Consider the following 24,719-nt stretch of genomic DNA (forward strand, 5'->3'; position numbering starts at 1 on the left):
ATTTCATCAATATGAACAACCTATCAAACTGATTGTATTAAGAAGGATCATTATCATCATAAAATACCTATCCAAGTGTCAATCCAACATCCCATGTTATAATAGTTATGCTTAATGTCAAATTTCATCCAGAATTGAAAACCTATTTGCACGTCATTTTTCAATGAGTAATAAGTCATACGATTCATAGAGGATGATCGCTCCCACTTAACTTCATGTCTAAACATGACAATCATTTTCTCCCACTCAAGTCCATGTGTACACATGTTTCTCCATGGAAACATTACACAATGGAATGTTCATTGCTTCTCTAAGTATTAATCAAAACCATATATGTCATTCACATATCACTTTCAAAATACCCATTTAGGAAGTGGCTTTGATACTTTACTTATTTCCATAATGAATAGCAATGTTTTTAGTCCTTAGCTTAGTTAACAATTAACTTAGTTCTTTTAGACATCGACATGCCACTCCATGCAATTCTTAATCATAAACTTCTATTCACTCTGGATTGGTCTCAACAATCCCGAATAAATCCATTTAATTGCATAGATATCATTATAGTTTCATAGGGCTCTTAAGTAAAATGTCGAATTTTAAGATCTCTTGTAACTTCATAGATCATAATCTAAATATCAAAAGAACGCCTTCTTTTGATGTCCTCATATAGTTTCCTTAAGAGCATCTTCTTTGGTCTCTTCGAGTAGTATCCTTAAGAACATCTTCTTTTGGTCTCCTCGCGTGGTATCCTTAAGAACATCTTCTTTTGGTCTCCTTGCGTTGTGGTATCCTCAAGAACATCTTCTTTTGGTCTCCTTGCATTGTGGTATCCATAAGAACGTCTTCTTTTGGTCTCCTCGCGTGGTATCCTCAAGAACATCTTCTTTTGGTCTCCTCGCGTTGTATCCTCAAGAACATCTTCTTTTGGTCTCCTCGCGTTGTATCTTCCTTCTCAAGGCTTGTGGCTAAATTACTCCCACTCTATCTTTAGAAAAATGTCCTATTTCTCCAAAGATAGCTTTCGAGCCACAAATAATGATGGTTAAGGAGAAAATAAATCATATATCTTCTTAATAGTGATTTAGTCGAGACATTTTAAAAGGATAACTTGGACAAGACGATATGAGTTAGATAGGTGAATCAAATGAGGTTGGTAATGTTCCCTTGTATGAGTTCAACAACTCAATCTTAACTTCATAATTGATCTTTCATAAGTATGTTGTGACTTTTAGTCACTATGACATAAGGAGAATCGAATTCATAGCTTATGGACATATAATGACGTGATCATTATAATCGTCTATATAATCAATTTAAGTTGGTAATCTTACGTTTCTAGATGCAAGTAATGTATGATGATAATTTTTAGAAAAACCAATACGATAAAGTAAGTGACTTGGGTTGCAAACCAAGTCACCAAAATCCAAAATACAACCATTGTTTTAGGAAATAGCAAATTCCCAAGTCGAACGAGGAAATTGAAAATAGTTCTAAAATTCCAAAATACAACACAAAATAAAGACAAAATAAAGCCAAGCTCCCATTGATCTAGCACCATGGACGGCTACATCTAGCTTCCCTCAAGATCTTCTAGGCTTGCTTTTCTTTGCCCTTGTCCTTGCTCGGATGCCCTAATTACAATAAAAAGGGAATTATCACAACTTGTATCACAATAGCAAAGTTGAGATCGAAACATAAAAAGATAGGGATAATTAAATTACCTACTGGAATAACCTTTCCAACTTTGATGTCGCCTAGGTACTTAGGACAATTCATCTTCTAATGCCCAATGCCATTACAATAGTGGCATTTGTCCCCGGAAGGGGCACCCTTCTTGGGCTTAGAGGAGCTAGCTTCACAAGCTTTTCCCTTGTTCTTAAAGGGGGTTGGCTTCTTACCCTTTGCGCCACCTTTCTTGAATTTTTCCTTGTTCTTTTGATTGATGTTGAGCACATCTTTGGTGTTGCTAGCATTTAGCCCCATATCCCTCTCGGCTTGCACAAGCATTTTGTGCAATTCATCGAGGGAAACTTTCAAGTTTTGCATATTAAAATTCACCCGGAATTGAACATATGCTTTAACCTTGTTCAAGGAATGAAGAATTCGATCAATGATGAGTTCTTCGGGAATGTCTACCTTTTACATTTCCAACGTCTCAACATGTTCCATCAACTTGAGCACGTGAGGACTAACCTTTTGGCCCTCCTTAATGTTGAGATCGAAGAATGCGGATGCCGCTTCATATTGAATGATCCTCGGAGCTTGTGAAAACATGGTCACAAGCTTCGTATAGATCTCATAGGCGGTGCTAATCTTTATAGCACTCCTTTAGAGTTCGGCCTCCATGGAAAAGATCAACACATTTTTGATCGCGGCCGACTCCTTTTGGTAAGTCTCATAGGCTTGCATAACGGCGGGAGTAGATCTAGCGGTCGGTGCGGCGGGAGAGGCCTCGGTGAGGTAACGAATCTTATCGTCACCCTCCGCGGCCAAGCAGAGTTGGGCGTCCCAATCGGCGAAGTTTGACCCATTCTTTTCTAGTTTACAACGATCCATGAAGGATCGGAGCCATGAAACATTGGTGAGAGTGTTCGAGCTAGTGGATGCGTTTGAATTTGGAGTTGCCATTGCAAATGAGAAAACAAATTTGACTACAAAATAAAGATGAAGGAATTAATAAACATCTATTGTTTTAACAATAATAATAATAATACTTGTTAACATTTCAAACAATTTTTAAGCATTTATATAGTGACCTCTACCCAACTATTATAAATGATCCTGAGATCCAAATTGATATTAATTCGGGCACGGTGAGCCGATTCATCCCTTATCAATATAACTCGGTGGATTAACCCTTTAATCGATTTTACTTTTAGAATTCTCGGTCGATAAAATTACTCTAATATTTATCTTTAGCCCGGAACACATGCGACTACGGTCACGAATACTTCCGTTGAGCTCAATCCAAATTTCGATGTAATAACATTTTACTACCCCACTTCGCCAACGTAACAAGGTTTGTATTACGGTGAAGCCGGCTTAACTCCCTTATGAAATTGGTACTTCATGGGTTCTACTATTTGGTAAGGCTATATCTCAATTATTAATTTAGCAAGAGGTCATGTCAATTTATTATCTATCACGTTTTAAGTGAACTAAAGCGGTGAACTACGATAATTATAATTGACACGGTTGATGACTCGATAAATGATATGCATGTATAGTTATGGCGATTTAGCGATGCATGCAAACATATAAAGAAAATGCAAAGCATAAATATAAAGTCCTAGTATGGCCTTCCTAAAATAGTAAATCTAATAAACAATTACAAATTCGGAAACCAACTCCTTTGGTCCCTTGAACTTCGGTCTTGGCACGCATCTTGAGGTAACACCGTCTTCATGGAAACTCCGGGAAATTACAAATAATAAATAAAATTACATAATTTCCTATTATACATTTGTAATAAAAATAAATCTATTAAATTACAAAACGGTGATACGAGATCACAATAATTACAACCGAATCAATATTCCCATGCATTTCGGGTAATATCAATTAAAAACTAAGGCCATACTAAGTAAAATTACATAATTCAAAAATTATATAAAATAAAATTATGACAATCATAAATAAAATGCAGCATTATAATATGTATGAACATGCTTAATTTTATGCCAAATCGCCTTTTAAGAGCTAATATCGCATATATCATCGGTTTTTATGGATTTGCGTGATTATAAACTTGTTAAAATCACAAAATGTCTTAGGACTCAAAACTTAGTCTTCACTAATATTTATGTTCAAGTTAATTACCCTAACTATCTTAGGACTCAAAACTTAGTCTTCACTAATATTTTGATAATAAATCACCTTGATTTGTTAATATTGTTCATTATGGACCAAAAATACAAAATTATGCTATAAACTTCAAATTAAATTATAAAAATTTCAAATAATTCCAAAATTTGAAATTTAAGCTCATAAACATTCTGGAAAAACACCATTATACTCATAATGTTCAAAACTTAGGTTAAAAATTTCGAAAAATATTTCGAGAAAAACATCGTTGCGGTTTATCGGTTTTAACAACCAAGACCATTAAAATATGAGAAATATAATTTTAATTAACTTTTCACTTTTATATCTGAAATGTGGGATAAAATGCAACATATGATGTTTTTCTATAGTCATGGAATATGTTTTAGCATTATTAGTCTAATTTAAGTCACTATTTATCGAATTTTTACTCAAAAATTCATAAATCATGCATAAGAAGTATAATAGGTCTAGGATTTTTACACACACTGAGTAAAAATTTATGTGACAATATATAAAATTTCCATGACCAGATTCGAAATTTAACTCATATTAACCTAATAAATCCTTTAAATTTAATTTAAACTTATAAAATCCATATTTCATGCAAAATAACTTAGTTATTCACGAGATTTAACATGCCATTAGTAGATAATATATGTGAAAATATATCCAAAAACCACTGAAAAATTCGAAGTTTAGCTGTTTTTCGTCCAAAAATGACATTTTCTCATAAAAATCACATTTTAATGCCAATAATATATATAATGAACAATAAAAATCCATAAATCGTCCCATATGACCTAAAATATATTTAGGACCAGAAACTTTTAACATGCAAAATAATTTCATGATTTATCTTCATAAATCCTAAATAACAAGTTTTATTTGTTAATAAATTAACTCGGAAAAACTAACTCGATTTTGCATGCAACAACCGTGTTGCTCTGATATCACTTGTAGGAAAACATGTTTTACATATCACATATTTTAGTTTAAAGTTTTAGTCATAAAAATTTAAGGATCTTATGCATGCAAAATTATTTCATAAGAGTAAAGGAAAATCGGTTCCTTACGTTGGATATTTCGGCTATTAGGGCACTAGTAAGGTCTCATACCTTACTTAGTTCTTGAGCTTTCCAAATGGATGAACAAGATTCAATTTAGAATCTCTCCTCAAGGATTGTACCAAGAAAACCTCCTTAATACAAATATTAATTTGATTACTAGAATTAATATTTGTTCCCTTAAAATTATTACTAATATTATAAGTATACTACTTCTAGTATTTAAGGAATAATATTAGTGATTTTTATAAGATTTTTATCTTTTGTTCAACAATAAGAGGTAGAGAGATAATAATTTTCTCAAGATGAAAATTAGTTGGAATGAATTAGAATGTTGTGAAAATGCACTACTTGAGTGTGTAGGGGAGGAGGCCACCGGTTTTGTGGGGGGGGGGGGGGAGGGTACCCAATACATTTGCAATTTTCTCTTCTCAAGAATATGGGTATGCATACCTATGATTAGTAGGTAATCATCATGTTACCCACTAAACAAAAGTAATTAAGGCACAAAATCCCCTTCCCTCTTCCATTTACACGGTCCATATGGTTAATATGGATCCATTTTAACTTTGTTAATTTGTTAATTTATATTGTGTGACATATTGGACATGTTACTATACATGTCACTTAAATCATGTATTTTTAACACATTAAAAATCATTATATATGAATAAAATAAATCACATACAAAATTAACTAGTAATTCACAATTACTATTACTTAAAATGGGTCATATAATTATAAATCACAACTACTTGAATTTATAATAATCAATTCATTCTTATTTCAATTGTTTCATAAACAATAAATAAACCTTAAGTAATAAAACAATTTAATTACTTGGAACGAATCTGATATAATCGAATTACAACAAGATACGTATAATTACTCACAAAATCATTTGTTCAATTTTAAGGAATTAATTAACTTGTATCATTATACAATTAATTAATTAGTCAATTAAGAATGTTTCCCTAGAGGTATGACCATAAGGGATCAACTCATCACCACCGTCACACGACAGTAATGTCAAACTCTAGTCAGCCAATCATTACCGATTAATGTGGATCAGTTGACAATAAAAATGTTACATTCCCTTATGTATTCTTAATATGAGATTTAAACATGTGATCGCATTATTGTCGAGGACACACACTCCAACATATATCTTGATAGAAATGCATGTTTATGTATGTTTACGATAGTTGCAGCTCGTTTTTGGCATGACTTGGCCGAGCAGGGCGGGTACTCGGCTGAGTAACCAGGAATTTGACTGAGTGTTGTTTGGGGTGTTGATAGCAGTAGCTAGTGGTTGTGATTACTCGACCGAGAAATAGAGCATAGTCGACCGAGTGAGGCATACTCCACCGAGTATCATCCATACTCGATCGAGTATGTTTTTTGTGTTTTTGACGCTGGCTACTGGAGTGGAACACTCGACCGAGTATTAGTAATACTTGACCGAATTGTCCATACTCGATCGAGTATCTCACCATACTCGGCCGAGTACTTATTTGGCATAGGGTCATGTTTATTTTGAGCCGTAGGCTATGTGCTTACGTTTCCCCTGCTTTTATCAGCTCAAAATGCCGCCAAAGAAGTCAGCAGCATATATCCAAGCATCTGAGATGACCACAGAGGAAGTAGCCCGTTTGATTGAGCAACATGAAGCACTCCATGAGGCTCTTAAGAATGTGGGTAAGGGGGCTGAGAAACCGGTGGATGCAACCCAACTGAGCATTATCATTGTCCGCTTTAACCCATCGACTTACAAGGGCACCGGAGAACCTAAGCTGCTTGATAACTGGCACCGTGAGATGCAGAGTCTCCTTGAGGTTGTGAAGTGTCCGCCGGAGTTGGCTGTCAAATGGGTGGTGTACTACCTGAGGGGTGAGGCTGCAGTATGGTGGCAAAATGTGAAAGAAGATGCCACGGCATACTAAAGGGATGAGGGGCTTGGTGTTATACCATAAGCAGGTCTGAAGAGCGCTATAAGGGAGCAATTCGTGCCGGAACACATCTATCACAAGTTGAGATCCGAGTTTGATTCTTTCACCATGACTAACGACATGATGGTTATAGAGTACTATCACTGTTTCCTTGAGTTGTCACGCTACACAGAAGACATGCAGCTGGGGGCAACGAGCTTTGGCTCTTCATTTCGAGAAGGGGTTGGCACCCAAGATCATGAATAGGTTACCAGCTAGGGTCATCACCGACCAAATGGATGTGTACTCAAGGGTAGGGCAAGCTGAGAGGTTGGTGGATTTATCCAAGGAGGCAACGGAGAGAACCACCACTGAAAAAAGGAAAGCAGAGAGTGAGAGTGGCAATCAGTCGGGCCACAAAAGGGGCAGCTGGTCAGTTTAGGGCTTTTTCTGGAGGATCTGGATTTTTTAGGGGATCTCGAGCATGGGGAAGGGGTGGTGGTAGGAGTGTTAGTGACAACTCCAATCTTACTTGCTTCAACTGTGGAGGAGTGGGTCACAAGAGGTACAACTGTACCAGTGCCAAAGCTGGAGGGGTTTCAGTAGCTTATCAGGGGAGTTTATCTCAGGCTCCGAGCCAGAGCTTTGCTAGTAACATGCCATACGGGTCTTGGGGTAACCGTGGAGGACAGAACAACAACGATGGCTTAAACCGCAATAGTGGAGGATCCTATCAGCGCCCGAACAACAGTGTGACTCAGAACTTGGCAGCTAAGCCGACTACTTCAAACACCTCGGTCCAGGGTGGAGGCTAGAAAAGCAGCGGGAAGCTCTTTATGACGGGCAAACAAGAAGCTGAGAACAATGCTCATGTAGTTACCGGTACCTTTCTTGTTCATCATACACCGTCTTTTGTTTTGTTTGACTCAGGGGTAACACACTCTTTTGTGTCTAGAGGACATGCCTTATCTATGGGTTTGGGGGAGTTTGAGCTTGTAAAAGATATTGTGTTTATATATTCTGGGGAGTCGGTGTCTTGTGTTAAGTTATATAGAGATGTGTCCATGTTGGTTGGAGGGGTAGACTTACCGATCAACTTGTTATAGTTTCCTATGGATGGGTTTGAGGTCATCGTCGGGATGGATTAGTTGTGTAAGTATGATGCTAAGATAGACTACCGATAAAAGAAAGTGTCTTTACAAGGTCCCAAGGGTGTTAGAGTGTCGTATAAGGGGTTTGTTGTGAGACCAAAGTGTAAGTTTATCGCGGTAATGACCTTAAAATCATGTTTGAGGAAGAAGTGTCCCTTGATTCTTTGCCAAGTGAGAGATCGACGTGCGGAACAACTGACAACATCTGATATACATGTGGTTGGAGAGTTTAGCGACGTCTTTTCAGATGAGATACCAGGGTTACAATCTAAGAGAGATATCGATTTTAATGTGGAGCTTAAACCGGGGACATGTCCTATATATAAAGCACCATACCGTATGGCACCTAAAGAACTAGAAGAGTTGAAGTAACAGTTACATGATCTGTTAGACAAGGGGTATATCCGGCCTAGTGTGTCACCATGGGGAGCATCAGTGTTGTTTGTGAAAAAGAAAGATGGGGGCATGAGGTTATGCATCGACTATAAGGAGCTGAATCATGTCATGGTGAAGAACAAGTATCCTTTGCCAAGGATTGACAATCTTTTTGACCAGCTGAGTGGCGCAGGGGTGTTCTCTAAGGTCGATTTGAGATCAGGTTATCACTAGTTGACGATAGCAGATGAGGATATTCCTAAGACAGCTTTCTGGCCTCGTTATGGTCACTATGAGTATGTAGTGATGCCTTTTGGGTTGACGAATGCACCAACAGCTTTCATGGATCTTATGAACCGAGTTTTTAGTCCGTTCTTGGACAGGTTTGTGGTCGTCTTCATTGATTACATCTTAGTCTACTCTAAGACTAAGAAGGAGCATGAGGAACATCTGAGGCTAGTTTTGCAGACTCTGCGAGATAGTCAGCTATATGCCAAGCTATCCAAGTGCGAGTTTTGGCTAGAGGAAGTGGCTTTTCTAGGTCATGTGATATCTAAAGAGGGTGTGTCAGTGGATCCTAGCAAGATTAAGGCAGTGACCAAGTGGGAATCACCGAATAATGTTGCTGAGATTCAGAGTTTCTTGGGTCTAGCTGGTTACTACAGGAGGTTCTTGAAAGACTTTTCTACAATCGCGAGGCCTATGACAGCTTTGATGAGGAAAGAGACCAGATTTCGGTGGGATGAGAGTTGTGAGACGACGTTCCATACCTTAAAGGAGCATTTAACCACAACTCCTATCGTAGATTTACCTTAGGGTTGTGAGAACTTTGAAGTATACACCGATGTTTTAAAGAATGGTTTGGGATGTGTTCTGATGCAGAATGGGAAGGTTATAGCTTATGCGTCGAGGCAGCTGAAGCCATATGAGGAGAACTATCCTACTCATGATTTGGAACTGGGTGCAGTTATTTTTGCTCTTAAGGTTTGGAGACACTATCTCTATGGGGGCAACCTTTAAGGTGTTTTCAGATCATAAGAGTCTGAAATTATCTACACTCAGAAAGAGCTTAACATACGTCAAAGACGATGGATGGAGTTGATCAGGGACTATGACATGGATATCATCTACCACGAGGGTAAGGCTAATGTTGTTGCAGATGCTTTGAGTAGGAAGAGTGTTCATTCGCTGTGTACATCTATGTCTTTGCTAAAGCTGAGGGATGAAATGTCCAAGATAGGGATCCATATGATTCGAAAAGGGGATACCATCAGGGATTTGACGATCGAGCCAGATTTGTATGAGGATATCAAGAGCAAACAGGAGCTTGATCCTAAGAACCAAGAATGGAAGTCAAGGGTGGAGAGTGACACCGTTTCCAGGTTTTATATCCACACAGATGGGAGTGTTCGCTTTGATGGAAGATGGTGTGTTCCTGATGATGCAGATTTAAGGAGAGTAATCATGATAGAGGCTCATTGCACTCCTTATTCAGTTCACCCAGGAGGTGACAAGCTTTTTAAGGACCTCAAGAAAACGTTTTGGTGGCCTAACATGAAGAGGGATATGGCTAAGTTCGTGGCTAGGTGTCTAACATGCCAAAGGGTAAAGGGTGAACAACGTAGACCACAAGGTAAGATTAAGTCACTTGAGGTACCTGAGTGGAAGTGGGAGTCGATCTCTATGGACTTTATCGTGTGGTTACCAAGGACACAGCAAGGTAATAATATGATTAGGGTGATCGTCGATCGGTTAACAAAGTCAGCTCACTTCATTCCGATGAAGGACACTTTGACTAAGATACAACTAGCTTTGGGTTACATAAAGCATGTGCTTCGGTTACATGGTGTGCCTAAGGATATAGTGTCAGATCGAGATGTGAGGTTTATATCACGGTTTTGGCAGGAGCTGCAGGATTTGATGGGTACGACCTTAAAAATGAGTACAACTTTTCATCCTGCCACAGATGGTCAGACTGAGAAGACAATCAAGACTTTGGAGAACATGTTGAGGGATTGTGCCATGGAGTTCGTGTTGGAGTATATATCCTCAACAATAGTGCGATCACATGATTTAAAATCATAATTAAACCTCACAATAAGAATACGTAAGGGATGATTCATTTATACAGTCAACTGATCAACATTAATCAGTAATGATTGGCTAACTAGAGTTTGACATTACTGTCGTTTGACGGTGGTGATCAGTTGATATCCTTTAAGGTCACACCTATAGGACAATTCCCTTAATAGACAAGTTGATTAATTGTATGTCGATACAAGTTAATTAATACCTTAAATTTGAACAATTCAATTGTGAGTGAGAATATTTATATCTTATTGTAATATGATTAAATAAGATTTATTTTAGTAATTAAAAGATTTTATTACTAAAATTGATTATTGTTTATGAAACAATTGAGATAAGAATGAATGGTTAATTATAATTACAATATGTTGTGAATTATAATTACATAACCCATTTTATTTATGTGATCAAGAATCACTAGACAATTTGTTATATGTAATTTAATTAATGTATATAATGATATTTATTTGATAAATAAGCATTAAATTAATTAATAACATGTTACATACTACATGTGACATATTGTGTGACAAATGTCAAATTGACAAAATAAAATGGAAGTCCATTTTATACAAGGGCACCGGTTTTTGGTAGTGGGAAATGGGTTTGTTTATGTTTGCTAATATTGTATGGCAAATATGATAATTACCCTATGTAACATAGCCTTACACCTAGCATTTGGAAAAGAACAAAAGGAAAAAAAAGGGAAGGACCATGCATTGGTCTTCCACCTCCCCACAACCGGCACCCTTCTACTCAAATAGAAAAATTGTTCTCTATATTGACTAGTGCATTATTCATTCATTTCTCATCTTTTACTCTTATCACATGTCTCTAAAAATGGTTTGAGAAACCTTAAAAATTGTTCATTCAAATTCTAATTTCAATATAAGATTACTAGTGTAGTAATAAATATAATATTAGAATTATTTTAAGGACACTACTATATTAATCTAGTTAGTTAATATATTAGTTTAAGGGTTTTATTTTGGGTGCAACAAGAGGAGGATCTCTTTATTTGGTATTTAGGAGGATCATCCATAATACTTGAGCTCAAGAACAAATAAGGAAGGTATCCTTATTTGTGCCCTTATTTTCGTGCCATATAACAATGTAAGGAACATTGTTTTTTTTATTTTATTTTATCTCTTAATTAGTTATGCATGCACTAGATCTTCATGAATTATAATTAATATGTTAATTAGTTCACTATTAGAAGAGTCTAATAATAGGTATATGAAACTAACAATTGGTATCAGAGCATAGGATGTTGCATGCATAATCGATTTATAGTTTTTTCGTGTTATTAGTAACTTAATTAAAATTAAAAATTTGTGATCTATTAGATAAAATCATGAAATCATGATGCATGTTATATATTTGGGTTCTAAAATGTTTTTAGGTCATTTTTATGATTTATGGTATTTTATTGCTCATTTTAATGATTTTTAGTGATTTTATTACATTTTAATGATTACAATGGTATTTAAAATGCTAAAAATAGTTAAACTTAGTTTCTGACCTTGAAATTTTTATATAACCTCACATGCATGTTTTACTTATTATATGTAAAATTTCGTATAAATTTGATTTATTTTGCATGATTGATGATTTTTATGAGATAAAAATGAATTAAATGGAGGTAAAATGGTTAAATATAGTTAAACTTCGAAATAGGCCATGAAATTTTAATATGTTGTCATATGCATATTTTAATCACTGTGTGTAAAAGTTAAGATGAACTTGATTCATTTACTATGATTTATGAATTTTTAGTGTAAAAATGACATAAATAGTGACTATTTTAGCATAAATAGCTAAAACGAATTAAATGGCATGAGAAAATTATTTTAGGTTGAAATTATATTCCACTTAACAGATCTAAAGTTTTAAAATTGATTAGATTAATTTTTGTATACTTTAGATGTTTTATTTGATAAACCCGATAAATTACAACTATATATTCTCAAAACATATTCGAAAATTTTAACCATGATTTTTGACATTATGAGTGTCATGGATATATTCCAGAATGTTCAAAAATTTAAAATTCAAATTTTGAAATTATTATAATTTAATTTGGATTTATTTTATAAATGTTATGATTTTGGGGTCAAAATGAGCATGAAATTACATCAAGTTGAATTATTGTCAAAATTTGAGTAATGACTAATTTTTGAGTCCTTAGAATGCAAAGATAATTAACTTGGACTAAAATTAGATTTTAGTATTATTTAGTGATTTTAATAAGTTAAAATCGTGCATTTCCATAAAACTGGGTTATATAATCGATATAAGTTAAATAGGGCGATTTGACATATAATTTGGTATGATAGACACATATTATAATGCTGCATATTTCATTGCTTAATGTCATATTTTATTTATATAATTTTGAATTACGTAATTTTATCTTTTGTATGACCTTAGTTTTAATCGATATTACCCGTAATATAAGGGAATATTGATTCGGTTGTAATTTAATGTGATCTCGTATCACTTTTATTTTACTAGTTTTTCATTTTACAAATGTATAATAGGAATAGCCATGTATTTTTATTATTGTTTGTAATTCCGGATTTTCTTCAAGACGGTGCCATTCGGAAAGGCGTTCCGACGAAGACGGTGTTTTTAGGTAGCGTGCCACTTGAAGATTCAAGGGACCAATGGAGTTGGTTTCCGAATATGTAATAGAATATTAGATTTTCTATTTTAGGAAGGCCATACTAGGAAATTTATTATTTGCTTTGCATTCCTTTTAATATGTTGCATGCATTGCCAAATCACCATAACAACACATGCATATTATATCGAGTCCTCGACCGTGTCAATTATAGTTATCTAGAACTCGATTTTTAGCTCACTTAAAATTGATAGATGATAAATTGACAAGACCTTTACTTTTAAAAGATTGAGACTTAGCCTTGCCAAATAGTAGGAGCCCATGAATCTCAATTTCATAAGGGGTACAATACGTTTTTCGGGGTGCTTCTATTGACGTTGGATACGTGGGGTAATAAGTATTTATTACACTTCGAATGTTTGGTTGATCTCAACGAAGGTATTTTGCGACCGTAGCACAATAGGTTCGGGCTTAAGATAAATTTAATGTAAATTCATCGACCGAGAGTTCTAATTGTAGAATAGGTTAAGAGGGTTGACCAGCCAAGTTATATTAGCAAAGATGTAGAGGGCCCGTAGGCTCACTTCCAAGTTAATATGAATTTTGGTTCTCGGAATCATTTATTATAGTTGGGTAGAAGTCACTATATAAATGCTATACTTGTATTAAATGATTGTTCTAAACTAAAGAGCTTAAAGTAAGAGAAAGGAATAAGAGAGATTAACAATAAAGGAAGAGAACTAGGATTGTCGGGTCATCAATGAATATCGGTTAATTGCAGCTAAGGTCACAGATCAGTCAATTGTATCGGTCTAAGGGCCACCGAATCTCTCCTTCCGGTCTCAATTCGCCCTAAAATACTATTAGCTTAGCTTCCGCCCTTACTAAAGCATCCTATTGTTCACTGCGGGTCTCACCCCTTCCAACCTTCCGGTCTAGGTTAAGGCTTACCAAGATTAATTAAGCTAAATGCATCGATTCAAGTAGCTAGTTACAGTTAATTGCAGTGATTAACAACAAATACATGATAACAATGAAAGATCTGTAAACCCAATTAGCAACTAACAATAATCATCGAATCCCCTAAATCCTAGCGGGAGGATTAGCTAGACATAATGGAGAGTAAAATAGTAGAGAAAGATAGAGTAATAACAAGCATAATAGAAAGATGAAAAGAAGAGAAATTAATACTAGAATAAGGGAGAAGGAGAAATTACAAAAGTTTAAGATCCGTCAAAGAAGAGCAAAGCAACCTTCAGCCGAGAAAAGGGAGAAAAAGGAGAAAAGAAGAGAGTTTAGACCTAATAACGTCTTTCCTATTTATAGGAAAGACAATTATTAACATAAACGATTTTTTTTTTTTGGTAAAATGTAAAATAACATTAAAGCTCAAAAGACCATATACAAGCTTTTACAAAGAGAATTTCTAGCTCAGACTCAGCCACCTGACTGCATTTTGCACACATATGCTATTACATAAGTTTCTCAATCCATTGCTTATTTTTCCTAGACATAATGCCCTGTGATTGCTGCTGAATTCTACTTCTAATGTCCCTTTGAATCATGACAACACATCTGCCAGGACTGGTTATAGTGTATTCATGCCTGCTCTCATTCCTTTGCTTCCAGATGTAGTACATGGTAGCATTTAGAATGATGTTTAGTATCCCATTCTTCAGTCTGGTGAACCTCCTATGCTGCCACCAGTTTTGAGTATTATCAGTAGACATTTGCACTCCAATCCATTCCTGTATCTTTTGCATTATTCTCCTGCTGTATTGACACTTGAAGAAAAGATGTTGTGTCGATTCTTCCTTTTGAGCACAGATACAGCAACTGCTATCCAGGCTTATACCAAGCCTATAAAGTTTGTCCTTGGTATTAAAGCCTTGTTGATAGTATAGCCAAGAATTAAAACTGTGTTTAGGGATAGACCATTTGGTCCAAACAATGTGATGCCAGTTTACTTCCTGCCTGCAAGGTCTTAACCAGAGAGCCCTTTTTAAGAGTATATTCCTTGCCAGGTGCAATGGTCCATTCATTCTGGTTGTATGCTGGTTGTAGCTCCCTCTTCATTTTACAAACCTTCTTCCAAGTCCAGCTGGCCTCATGTGGGGGGGGGTGGTATAGTCCTCCCATGGCTTTCCTTTCAGATATACATTGTGTACCCATTGCACCCAAAGTTTGGATGGATGAGCCTGTACCCACTAAACCAGCTTCCCTATTGCTGCCTTGTTCCATATGCATTCATCTGTTAAACCAAGCCCCCCTTCCTTCTGATCATTGCATATTTTAGACCATGCTACAGTTGGGGTCCTTGTGTACTCAGTCCCTCCATGCCACAAAAAATTCATGCAAATTGCTTCAATTTTGGTTAGAACTGCTTTTCGGATAATAAAGATTGATGCCCAGTAAGAGTGCAAGGTTCTATATACTGCCTTTATCAGTACCAATCTCCCTGCATAAGACAGCTTCTTGGTCCCTAACATTCTTATTCTTTCCAAAACCTTATCAATCAGAGGCTGGCAATCTTTGATTGATAGCTTAGATGGCTTGAGGGTACACCAAGATATTTGAATGGTAACTGACCCTCAATACATCCAGAGACCTGAGCTATTTCCTTTCTGATTTCATTACTCACCCCATTGAAGTACACATTAGATTTGCCCTTGGTCATCCTAAGACCTGATGCTTGAGAGAAGGTAGAGAAGGTACGCAGCAAGATCATAATGGACTCAACATTCCCTTTATAAAACAGCAAAAGATCAACTGCAAACGTTAGACTGCTCAGTTTCATGGGTTTGCATAAAGGGTGGAACTTGAAGTTCATTGTAGTAGTGGTGTAGGCTAGTAATCTGGTTAAGTATTCCATGCATATTGTGAATAGCAGAGGGGACAAAGGGTCTCCTTGCCTCAAATCCCTTTGTCCCTTAAACCAGCCAAAGCTATCTACATTAAGGTTCAGAGTATAAGTTGCAGTTGTAACACATTCCTTAATAAAACCTTGCGACAGATAGAAAAGTACTCGATTGAGTGGTTTAAAACCTCTCTATCGAGTAATTTATAGCAAAACCTCTCGATCGAGTAGAAAACCTACTCGATCGAACACTATCTAAAATAATCTATTCGATCGAGGACTTTAAACTACTCGATCGAACACTATCTACTCGATCGAGTAGTTCCCAGCGCATAATTCCTGCTTCGCGCACTGAACTTCAAACGGCCGCCATTTCTTCGTTACTTGGGTAAACAGAGCGTTTTCGGTGGCTTTCGAAAGCTAAGAGGACAAGCTTTCATATCCAATTAAAATCACCTAAACATATGTTGTAGAACTCGAGATATGGCTCTTCAAAGTAGGCACTGATAATTTGAAGTTCTTCCTTTGCTCGCCTAGCTATCTTACTTCTTTGCGCATCTCAAAATAGTAGTCTTAAGGCTCCGACTCAACTCGTCTCCTAAATGCATGCATAGAGACATGTATTAAGCTTGATTTAGCTTCTCTTTGGTTCATTCCTGCAAATAAGACAAGAGAAACCAAAGTAGACAATTCGGGGGACATTTGTAGCTAAACACTACACAAAATGCATAGAAATGCGTGCAAATGAAGTACAAAATGCCTATATAAAATGCACGCATCAAATTTTCCCAAACCAAACCTTTGCTTGTCCCCAAGCAAACAATATGCAAAACTAATGGAACAGAAAAGAAAACTCAGAGCTAGCTACAAATTGTCCACTTAAACCGTTTTAATGCAGCAAACTAACACTTATAGCAAAACAGTCAAACGCAAATGAGTTATGAGACGTTTATAATAAAGCTGAACCGTCGACCTTGAAAGACCAAAAAAATCGGACTCTCACGGGTCACTCTCCTCTCATGAAACAAAGGATAAGCATATGAGTGTAAGAGAGAAAGAAAAATAAGTCGTTCACCTAGACTACGACCCACATAAACATGCATGCAACTAATATGATAGACAATTCTAGCTACCGACTCAACTCATCTCCTAAATGCATGCATAGGGACATGTATTAAGCTTGATTTAGCTTCTCTTTGGTTCATTCCTGCAAATAAGACAAGAAAAGTTGTGTGAGTCTGAAGCACCTCTGTATCCTGGTTCTGTATTTCTAAAAAGCATGGAAATTTTGTGTAGGGGACATCATTGAAAGAGCAGGTTGATGATGTTGGAATATGTGTCCTCCGACAATAATGCGATCACAACTGTTGATCATGATGATCACATGTTTAAATCTCATTCTAAGAATACATGTGGGATGTAATATTTTACAGCCAACTGGTCCACACATATCGGTAATGATTGGCTGACTAGAGTTTGACATTATTGTCGTGCGACGGTGGTGATCAGTTGATCCCCTTAGGTCATACCTATAGGGAAATACTCTTAATTGATTATTTAATTAATCGCATGCCGATTCGAGTTAATTAAATTACTTAAAATTGACGGATGATTTGTGAGTAAGGTTAACGTGTCTTATTGTAATTCGATTAAATTAGATACGATCTAAGTAATCGAATTGTTTTATTACTTGGATAAAATTATTGTTTACGAAACAATTGAAATTGAAATTGAGATTGAATGAATGATTTATTATAAATACAAGACGTTGTGATTTATAATTGATAAACCGTTTTGGTACAAGTAATTACGAATTACTAGTCGATTTTGTATATGACATATTTTATGAGTATGTTGATTTTTAATATGTTAAAAATACATTACAATTTCACATGTCAAGTAACATGTCACATATGTCACAATTGACATATGACAAAATAAAATGAACCTTCCATTTTATGATAAGTGTACCGAAATATTGGAGGGAATAAGGTTAATATTGTGTTTTTATTTTAAGTGGAAAACATGATGATTAACCTAAAATGACTAGCCTTACATGCCTAGTCTCACCTTGAGAAGAACAAGGTCATGCATTGGCTTCCCTTGTCCCTCCTCCCACCGGTTTTCTAGAGCAAAGATAGAGGGTTTTTCCTCTATCATTTTCATTCACAACTTCAACTAATTTTTCTAGTGTAAGAAAAATTAATCTCTCCATAATTTATGAAAACTTATAGAGATAAATACACACAAATCTCTCCTATTGGCCGAAAATTTTCAAGAGGAAATACACAATTTTTTTGTGTCAATTTTATAGTAAGACTTATATTATTTCTAGTACAAAATAATATTAGTTATTAAGAGATTTCCTTGGGTATTCACATTTGGGAGAGGTTATAATTTGGACCTTTTGTTCATCCATTTTAAGGAAAGCTCAAGACCTAACAAATAGGTGAATTTGTTGGTGCCCATTAATCCGAAATCATATAGTAAGATTGATGATTTCTTGTCTTATCTTATTTATGTTTGCATGCATAAGATCTAGCTTTTATTTTATGACTAAAGAAATATTTTCATATTTGAATATGCTTATTAATGAGATTAATAAATTCTAACAAGCGGTATCATGAGCCTTAGGTTATTTGCATGCGAATCGGTTTATAGTTTTTCCGAGTTATATGATTAACATACAAAAATAATTAATTTGGATTTATGAAGATAAACCTAAAAATAACTTTGCATGTTAAAAGTTTCTGGTCCTAAGTTATTTTTAGGACATTTTGGTTTATTTATGGATTTTATTGTTCATTTTATATAATATTGGCATTAAAATGTGATTTTTATGATAAAAATGTCATTTTTGGACGAAAAATAGCTAAACTTCGAATTGTTCAGTGGTTTTTGGATATGTTTTCACATATATTATCTACTAATGTCTTGTAAATTTTCATGATAAAATGAGTTGTTTTGCTCGAAATATGGATTTTTCAAGTTAAAATCGTATTTAAATGGGTAAATAGGTTAATATGAGTTATATTTCGAATATGGTCATGGAAATTTAGTATGTTGTCACATGCAATTTTACAAGATGTGTTTAAAATATTTGGCTATAATGAAGTCTTTATGCATGATTTATGAATTTTTTGATGAAAAATCACATAAATAGTGACTATAATTAGTAATAATGCTAAAACATACTTCATGACTTAAGAAAAAATGTCCCATGTTGAATTTTATCACATATTTCAGATCTAAAAGTGAAAAGTTGATGAAAATAATTTTTCTCATATTTTTATGGTCATAATTGTTAAAATCGATAAACCGCAACATTGTTTTTCTCGATAAATTTTCGAAATTTTTAACCTAAGTTTTGAACATTATGAGTGTCATGGTATTTTTCCAGAATGTTCATGAGTTTAAATTTCAAATTTTGAAATTATTTGAAATTTTTATAATTTTATTTGAGGTTTATAGCATAAATTTTGTATTTTTGGGTCCTAAGATGGTTAGGGTAATTAACTTGTACATAAATATGAATTTATGTAATTATTGTGATTTTAATAAGTTAAATCACGCAAATCCGTAAAAACCGATTAATATACGATATTGGCTCTTTAAAGGCGATTTAGCATAAAATTGAGCATGTTCATACATATTATAATGCTGCATTTTATTTATGATTGTCATATTTTAATTTTATGTAATTTTTGAATTATGTAATTTTACTTAGTATGGCCTTAGTTTTAATTGGTATTACCCGAAATGTATGGGAATATCGATTCGGTTGTAATTTTTGTGATCTTGTATCACCGTTTTGTAATTTAATAGATTTATTTTTATTTTAATTACAAATGTATAATAGGAAATTATGTAATTTATTATGTAATTTAATTATTCCGGAGTTCCTTGAAGACGGTGCCACTCGAGAAGGCGATCCATTAAAGAAAGTGTTGCCTTGAAATGCGTGCTAAGACCGAAGTTCAAGGGACCAAAGGAGTTGGTTTCCGAATTTTTAATAGTTTATTAGATTTACTATTTTAGGAAGGCCATACTAGGATTTTTACGCTTTGCATTTTATTTATATGTTGCATGCATCGCTAAATCGCCATAACTAAACATGCATTTTAAATCGAGTTTGTCGACCGTGTCAATTACAATTATCGTAGTTCACCGCTTTAGTTCACTTAAAACGTGATAGATAATAAATTGACATGACCTCTCGCTAAAATAAACAATTGAGACTTAGCCTTACCAAAAAGTAGAAACCATGAAAACCTATTTCATGAGGGAGTGCGCTCGGCCCTACCGGGGTACAAACCTTGTTACGTAGGGGAAGTGGGTGATAAATGTCTATCCACCGAATTCATGTTGATAAGGGATGAATCGGCCCTACCGTGCCCAAGTTGATGTGGATTTGGATCATGGACACATTTATTCGAAATTTGGATTGAGCTCAACGGAAGTATTCGTGACCGTAGTCGCATGTGTTCCGGGCTAAAGATAAATATTAATATAATTTTATCGACCAAGAGTTCTAAAAGTAGAATCGATTAAAGAGTTAATCCACCGAGTTATATTGATAAGGGATGAATCGGCCCTACCGTGCCCAAGTTAATATGAATTTGGATCTTGGAGTCATTTATCATAGTTGGGTAGAGGTCACTATGTAATGCTTTACTTGTTATTATATTTACAAGTATTAATAAAACGATAAATGTTAAGTTTTCCACTATTCCGTTATCATATTGTTCTATTTCTTTACCACAATCCATATACGATATCGTTTCGTTTTTGATTCAAATCTCCATTAAAACATCGTAACTAAAGACAAAATTTAAATTTTCTTCTAAAAACCTCGTATTATCCATTGTAAGGATCTCTTGTGAAGAGTATAGATAAAAGTTATTAGTAATCAAAAGGGTTTTTGATTCTTGACTAACATATCTACTTACAATGAATTGTTTCTCATATGCTTAATTGAGTTAAGTACTTTGAAACGTTACATCATTTTGGTAACTAGATTTGTTGGAAATCAAAATTGACCAAACTACCGTAACCACTTCAATGAAAGTTTTAAGACCTAAACAAACGAATGAAGAGCAGTCTTCATGAATTTCAATTTTGCTTCTCTTAGCAAAGACTCATTGAAATGAGTGGGAGCATTCTCTTAAACCGTTAAGAAAAGGGTGAGGTTTAAAGAAGTAAAATTAGAATGGAATTGATACAAGGTAATGTTAAAAGTAAAGTTATTGAGAATAACGATACTAAACCTAACAATCCCGACCGATAAAGTTTCCATTGTCTTAATTGTTGGACACCAGAAAGGAAACTACCCCAAATTATTGAAGAATCAGCAAGTTAGTTGTGGGACATCTAATGGGACATTCTTCTTTAAATGTTTATTTGATTAACATAAATTTTGCTAGTACTTCTTCGTCAATATTAGAAACCAGTGGAGGTATTTATCATTGTATTCGATACATAAGATGATTATAATATGACAAGTAGCAACAAATAATGTCGAGAGATAGAGTCATTGTGTAATCAATCTAGTTTAGGGTTTATAATTGTACTTAATTATGACTATTAAGTGCATAAACTCTAAATAAGAATATAAACTTGTTAAGATACAAAAGAGGTTTCACTTTTGTGACCCTATACACCATGATTTGATGTATGGCTAGCCCATTATCAAAGGTGATTATACTCTAAACCAAACTAGAATGATATATCATGTAGATGATGCAAGACTCAAATTGATAACCCAATATTAAACCTTAAATTCTAGAATGATGAACGCAAAGAGTTATCGAGTACTCTTGGAACCATTAGATTATTAATCTTATGGTATATGCGTATATTGTATTCAAAGCAAGAGGTCTCGTGCTTTTGGTTGAAAAGGAAATCGAGAATGTAAATCATTGATACAGAATAAGTTGATCATTTACTTTTACCAACGATTTAAGTTGACACTAATGTGTTCACTTAATAAGGTAAATAAAGAAATCTTTGAAGAAGTTCAAAGAGTTCAAAGAATCACGATTTAGTCGTGATGGGATTATCAAAGTGAAGACTTTGATATAAGCCAAAGGAAATGTGATATAGTATCACAAATTAATCTCTCTTAACACACATTATGGGATAATGTGTGGTTGGATAAAGAAATCAAACGCTATTCGCTATGGTTTGGACTTCAATCAAGTTACTTTGAGTTACTTGATCCTTTTGGGGATTTTATCATTTTGTCTAAATTATTTTTCCACTAAATCTAAAACGAATCATATGAGATATGAAATGGTAGGGTACCATGTTTGTAAGTTTTCAAAAGAAACAACTGCTCATTTTTCCTTATTATAATCACGAGTACAACGGGTTTATGGCTCGTGAAGCTGTCTTTCTAAAATACAAGTTTATTTCTAGAAGACAGAGTGGGAGAAATTATTCAAGAGCCACAAAGAATGTTATGTCGCAAGAAAGACCAGTTTCTTGGCGACATGAGACGTTTTGTGTAAGACGTTGTTTCTTCAAAACCTAGGAGGTTAAAGTTATCACTTGTTGAAGATGATGAATTAGTGTTACTTTTAGAAAGTAAAGAGCTTGCAACTTATAAAGAAATTGTTTGATTCAAGTTGATTACTTCTGGAAAGTAATGAACATATGACTTACATAAGAGTGTTTAAGTCACAACTCAATACAAGGCTTAGAGCCATAAAAATCCAAAATAAATTCCAAGTGGATTGTTAGATATCAAAGCTTGATTGGTGGCAAAGGGTTTTGCACTAGTTGAAATGCTTAAGTCTATTTGGATATTCTTAGGGATTGTGTTTCATTATGATGATATACATATAGCGAGTGAATCTAAAACCCACTTCTTCAATTAGAAGGAATGTATTCAATACATATCTTGAGTTTTGTAGATTCTTGCAATCCTAAGATAATGTGAAACTTAAGAGAGGGTCTTAAGTAGGAAATCAATGAGTTGGAATCAATGTTTTAATCATGTTATAAAACTTTTCTCGATAAGTCGAGAAGTTGTGTTTATACATGGAGTTTAGTGGGAGTTACGGTAAATTTTAATTAGTCTTATATGTGGATGACATATTGATCATTGGGAATGATTTAAGACTTGGAGTAATATAATACATCTTTAATATCTAGATTTATGTAGATAAATCCACATGATATTAGCGTCAAATAAGAAGTCTTATGTTGATAAGATTCATGACTAGTTCAATCAAGTTGAACATATTTGATTGATTCCATTTGCTTCCGCTGCCGGATCAATTAAATGAGTGATGATGTATAGCACTTCATATACTTTGAGTATGATGAATTTTTTCGAAATCGAATTTAAATAATAGTTACCAAATAGCCATATAGATTATCCTTAGGTGCTTGTAGAAGCATTAAAGGTGTAAAGTTAAGTGTTTTGATGCAATTCACTAATTTGTGTAAGGGCTTACACTAATGACTGTTGAGATTGTATAAGGTTTCGGACAAAAACCGTATTCAAAACACTTAAAGATGGTTAAGGAACCATTGTGTCTATGTTATTTAAGAAATGGATTTTCTAGAATTGTTCTAGGCAATAGTGAACAATGAGAGATGCTTACAACGGAAATTGAGTACACTTGCAATCATGGGATGTGCAAGAGGATGGATCCCGCACACTGTGAAAACAGTGGGAGCTATTCTAAGGCTAGAGAGGTTATGTCTGGATTGGATCTAGACACGTACTCAGAAAGTTTTGTAGTGCAAATGTATACATTACAAAGGAAAACGAGTATGTAGTAAGGTTGAGTTAGGTACAAGAAGTTGATAAAACCTACTAACCAAAGTCTTCTCATAGGCTTAACATGATGAGTCATGTCATATGTCATTTCAATTGCATTGAGATGAACAACTACATATAAGATGAAAATGGATTATAAAAATATGAAGTAGTAATCAGGTATTGACTATTAACATGGTATTCGCTTGATCAGTGGCTCTTGGATAATAGTGGGTATACTGTCAGAAGTGGGTATGACCTGATTAGACTGAAGTTTCAAGAAGTTCAATGGCACAGATACCTGTGGTGTAGCTGGTGCTATCCTAAGCCTCAGTTTATTGGCTGGCTTATAGCCCGTGAAGCTTTAAAACTGAAAGATAGGTTGTATGCATTGGGTATTTTCTCTGATGCTACCTGTCTACTTTGTGGTCTGGAGGATGAGAATCATTCTCATCTTTTTTTGAAATGTGAATATAGCAGGAGGATTCTTACTATTATGGCTGGGTTGTGTCAGGTTGTTATCCCTGATACCAACCTTTTTCTTTGGATTAATGGACACCATGCTTCTTCTCTGCAGAAAAAGGTTCTCATGAGTGTGGAATTAGCAACTTTTTACCATATTTGGATGCAACGAAACAAAGATAGAATTGATGATGTTGTGCTGAGACCAGAGATACTTTGTTGCCAGATAAGGAAGGAAGTGAAGAGTAGATTGTCTACTAAATTTAAACCAGGTCTTTGTACTCCATATTTAAATTGGTTAAATTTAGTTAGAATGAGTATGTAACTTCATTGTATGGAGTAGTCTTGTAAATTGGTTCTGTTTGAAAACGGTATAGCTTGTAATAGCTCGTTTGCGCTTTAATGAAATTCTTACATTTCACCCAAAAAAAAATGGTATTCGCCCATAATCACTTGTATGAGGTGACGTCTCGAAGTGACTAGAGTGTGATGCGATTGATGGCAAGTTCAAGTGCCATAGAGTCATATGAGATGACTAGTCGATCACATAGGCAGACTGTTAGGAACACTTTGTC

At 34.8% G+C, this 24,719-nt stretch overlaps 1 protein-coding gene across 1 annotated transcript; it reads left to right on the forward strand.

The window, feature by feature from the left end:
* Positions 1-15,927: 15,927 nt before the first annotated feature.
* LOC141588017 (uncharacterized) lies at positions 15,928-24,469 on the forward strand. Its single transcript, XM_074409477.1, has 2 exons — positions 15,928-16,023; positions 23,897-24,469. The coding sequence occupies exons 1-2, from the start codon at positions 15,928-15,930 to the stop codon at positions 24,467-24,469; spliced, it is 669 nt and encodes a 222-aa protein (XP_074265578.1).
* Positions 24,470-24,719: the final 250 nt, after the last annotated feature.

Source organism: Silene latifolia, chromosome 6, assembly GCF_048544455.1.
Source record: "Silene latifolia isolate original U9 population chromosome 6, ASM4854445v1, whole genome shotgun sequence".
NCBI lineage: Eukaryota > Viridiplantae > Streptophyta > Magnoliopsida > Caryophyllales > Caryophyllaceae > Silene > Silene latifolia.